The 4,369-nt window shown below is 46.0% G+C and overlaps 1 protein-coding gene across 3 annotated transcripts in view; it reads right to left on the bottom strand.

Moving 5' to 3' along the window:
* lrfn5b (leucine rich repeat and fibronectin type III domain containing 5b) overlaps nt 1–4,369 on the bottom strand; it is a 16,996-nt gene that overhangs the window by 5,868 nt on the left and 6,759 nt on the right. For all 3 annotated transcript variants that reach the window (XM_032543757.1, XM_032543759.1, XM_032543758.1), the window contains 2 exons: nt 1,338–2,254; nt 360–534 (listed from right to left, as the gene is read on the bottom strand). In XM_032543757.1, the coding sequence (XP_032399648.1) occupies nt 360–534; nt 1,338–2,254 (1,092 nt within the window). The remainder of the gene's footprint in view (nt 1–359; nt 535–1,337; nt 2,255–4,369) is intronic.

Raw genomic sequence — 4,369 nt, forward strand, 5'->3', positions numbered from 1 at the left:
CACACCACCCCTCCTCCCCAGAAAGCTGTCCTGTCAAAAATAAAGGCTGAAAATGCCCCAAAAATAATCTTTAAAAAAACAAAATGTTGGCATTTTTGATGATTTAACCTCTAAAACATAAATGTGTGAGAAGGCATATTTTTGAAAATAGATGCATATTGCTTAGCCAACAAAGTGAAGAAGAAATGTCCTTCCAATGTGACTTTAATCAGTTTGGAAGCCAACACTCCTTCACACTCTAAACATTATCACCTGATGTTAGACAAATACTTCAGTCCTATAGTCTTCTGTGTATACCAGCAAACAACTAATTTTGTTCAGTCAACAAGACAAGCCCAGCTCCCGGGGTGTAAACAGACCCGAGTCCTTGACAGTGCTGATGAGGATGTCCAGCGTGCCGTCTGTGTGGACCGCGGCCCTGGAGGAATTGGACATAAGGCGTCCGTCAGGGGCGATCCAGTGGATAATAGGGTCAGGGTCACCCCTGGCCTTACAGCGCAGGGTCACACTCTGACCCTCCAAAGCTCGCAGCTCCTGAGGTAGAGGGAGGGAAGGCGGTTAGTGGGGGGACCTCATATTCATATGTTAAATACAGACACGCACTGATTAGATAATGCACTCAATCTAAAAATTTAAAAAGTACTGATTACACTTATTATTAACAGTTATGCTTTGTGCTGAAAGTTTGGCTTGTATATTATATTATAATGAAGGCCCTTATTGCTCATATTGTGTTTTAAAAAGCTTCCTATTCCTTTTCAATAATTGATCAATCTAGATATGGGATTTGCATTCTTATGAAGGCAAGATAATCAGCGTGACAGTACATTGCAGTGTATATGATGGAGTCCATAATTTTCTTCTGCAATTATGCAAAAGAAGTCTGAAGAATGTAAATGAGATGATATAGCTGTAGTTGTTTGGCGAGGATTTGATCAGATAACGTTGTTTGGATGCATGAATTAAGGGCTAAATCGCTGTGAGCTTTCCCTGTGTAAAAGGACTTCACCGCGAAGCCATCATAAACCTGCAAACAGCTTTATTAAAACGGTAACTGGAAATCCTGCTAAAGAACTTCTCTAAAAACTCTCCACAGGCCACAGTTTGATTATATTTTTTTAAGTAGGTTTAACATTCAGTTAGCTGGGAGGCCTGGATGAGACGCACAAGTCTTGTTAGACTCTTCTGGCTCGCAAAGTTAATATTTGGTGTGACAGCCAAAGAAAGCACAAAATGCCACCTAGGATTAACAAAGGCAGAAACCAATGTCCTCTCAGAGTGTGTAACTGTAGCGAGTGTTGTGTCGTGCAGGGCACTGCTCAATTTGGAGGCCATACCTGAGAGTGCCTGGTGATGAGAGGAGGCTCGCACAGGAACTCTTCCTCTGACACAGTCCAGAAATAGCGTCCGGCGAGGTGTTGCGGTGAGGCACAGGTTTCTAGATCATCCTCCCTCCGCAACCTCCGCAGCCAGAGCAGCTCACAGTTACACCTCAGCGGGTTCCCTCCGAAGCTCAACGCGAACGACATGGGCCCCATGATCCCAGAGGTGGCCAGGACCCCTGCTCTTTGGAAAATAGGGTCAGGAGGAAGCTTCTGGAGCTTGTTGGACGTTACGTCCAGCCTCTTGAGCTTCTGCAGCCCAGAGAATGTGCCCTCTGGGATGTAGCTTAGCATGTTGTGGTCCAAATTCAGAGTGTGGAGACTGGGCATCCTTTGAATGGCCACCCATGGCGCACTTTCCAAGTTGTTGTAGGATAAATCCAGCTCCTCCAGTGCTGTCAGGTCATTAAAGGCCCCAATCTGGATGTGGGTGAGCTGGTTGTTGTTGAGGATGAGGTGGTGCAGCTTGGACATGCCGCTGAAGGTGTCGTTGAGGATGCGGGACAGCCGGTTGCTATCGAGGTGAAGGGCTCGTAAGTTCTCCAGGTCTTTGAAAGCGTGAGGCGCGATGGAGCCAATAGTGTTCCGAGAGAGGGTCAGGTCCACCAGCCTGGTCATGTTGGCAAAGTCTTTGCGTTTGATGCTGGTTACAAAGTTATCCCCAAGACGCATCTCCACCGTGTGCCTGTCGATGTTCGGGGGCACAAAGAGAAGCCCCTTTTTGTCGCACAAAGTGGCCAGGTTGGGGTTAAGCACTTGGCAGACGCAGCGTTTGGGGCAGACCTGAACTTTGTGGGCCTTCACAGCCACACCGAGGACTATCAGGTAAACCAGGAGAGACTCCATTTGGCTTTTCAGTCCGGTTAATGCACCTAAAAAAGAAAAGGAAAAGAAAGAAAAGGGTGTATTATTCACTGAGCAGCTAAAAAACGCAAAGCATGAAATCTGTGATTATTTATCTTCTTAATCAAACTGTAGTACCAAGAGCTCCCCCTTAAGAAAGGAAATTGGGGGATTCTGCTGTGAAAGGTTTTCCCGTTGGATTTGAAACAGGATCACCGCCAGCTCACAGCTGAGAGAGTCCAAACTCTAAGCAGGAAGCTAAGAGAGTCGATGTCTGAACAAACAACAAATGCTGTGTAATTAGACATGAAACTAATTCGTCACCTGCAGACTTGAGAGTGAAACATCCCCAGTAACCTCGATGATTTTTGTGACAGCTCCCTATTTTAGCCTCTGCTCCCCCCAAACATACTTTTTTTTGATATAATAATGCCAGTCCTTTTATGTTTGTGTACAGAAGGATGAAAGTATCAGGCGGCCCAGAGCCTCATCAGAATTAGTCTGATGTCTTCCAGGATCATATCGCCAACAGGAAGGGATGATCGGCCTCAGAGCCTCAGCGAAGATTTGCTATGCCTTGCTATCGATTTTTATCTCTGCTGCTACTCTTACTTATGACACACATCTGAGATGGGGGATAAGGAGAGATCCATTTGATGAATCCCGAGACCTTGTCGGGGATATAGCATGTCATAAAACTAAGACAGTGGAGATCAGCTCACAGCGCTGCAGGTGCACCAGGCGATGTACCAGAGCATGAGTGACATTAGCTGTGATTATTTTTAGAACTGATTTTTAGTGTCATTTTGGAAGAACATGCAATATTCAGCCCCGTGGGTGTCCCATTACAGCACACAGAAAGGAACACCAATCCAATCAAACACAGGGAACAAGAGCTCCAACCCCATAACTGCAGTGAAATTCCAAAGGCTAACCTTTAAATACAGACGAGACCGGCTGATTTATGATTATAGCTTTCTGTGGTCCACTGGTAATGTCTCCATTGTCGACGTTGAGTCTTGGAGAGTGTGCATAAAACTCTTGCCTCAGCAAAGAGCCTGCCAACTGAGTACCTTCATGCTTCAAAAGCCTTTGTAGCACCAGAACTGTGACACACACACTCACAATGTAATAACAGTCGAGCATGAGGAAAATATCATAAAGCAAAGAAAACACTGTGACATGCTTACCCTGTGGGGGCATGTTTTCAACGTGAGGAGGAGGGCGAAGGAAGCCCAGTGGCATCCACTGATAACAGTTGCATTTTGACAGCTGGATAAAATGTATCACAGCCTGACAAGTAGGCAGGAGAGAAGTTGCCTTAAAATGGCTCAAAATGGCAAAGGGAGGAATGATATCATTGGAGCCTGCTGGGTGTAACATTTTCAAGAATACTGCTGATCGGGCAGCAATGAATCAGTGTCTTTCTCGACCCATTTCTACAGGGGACAACTTTACCAAGTTTCCAAGGGCCCAGTTTTGTGGATTGCCATCTGGGGTCCAGTGGTGCAGAGATCTGAGCTGCTGAGAAATGGACTGTGGAGTCATTGTTAAATGTTGTCAAGGCTCTCCTTAAAGATGGCAGATGACTTCAGTGCCAAGCTGGCCTGCAAGGCTATGTGTAGTGGTAATTTTAATATTTACTCAATGTGTGTGTGTGTGTGTGGTGAGAGCATAAAAAGCTGAGGGTGTTCGCAAGTGTGTTGATGTTGGTGTGCCAAGCACCTTCTGGCCTGACTCTGAAAGGCACGGCCTCTGGATGTGCAATGAGGCGGAGAGGACCTTCTACTTCCAGACTCGAATGACGCTGAAGACTTGATATTGATTCACGCTGTGGAGATGGGGGCTTTTTTTTAACTCTGAAAACTCAGCCAAACGTGAAGAGAGTGGTTGCGGTAACGGTAATCCCCACAAAATTTGTTCTACGAGGACAAAAGTACAGCCCTCGCCCCCCCCCCCACACCCCACACCCTCCTCCCCTGCTGAGACGGGTGCAGGAAATGTCTGTTGCTGTCTCCCTAATTTGCATTTAATTATGGTTGTTCCGTAGGGATTTGCACAACAGGTTGCGCAATGAACAAATAAGTAGATAATCAATCAATGCATTCATCAATCACGCACTTCATCTTTAAATGTCACCCCCC

This window comes from Etheostoma spectabile, chromosome 18 (genome assembly GCF_008692095.1).
Source record: "Etheostoma spectabile isolate EspeVRDwgs_2016 chromosome 18, UIUC_Espe_1.0, whole genome shotgun sequence".
NCBI classification, from domain to species: domain Eukaryota; kingdom Metazoa; phylum Chordata; class Actinopteri; order Perciformes; family Percidae; genus Etheostoma; species Etheostoma spectabile.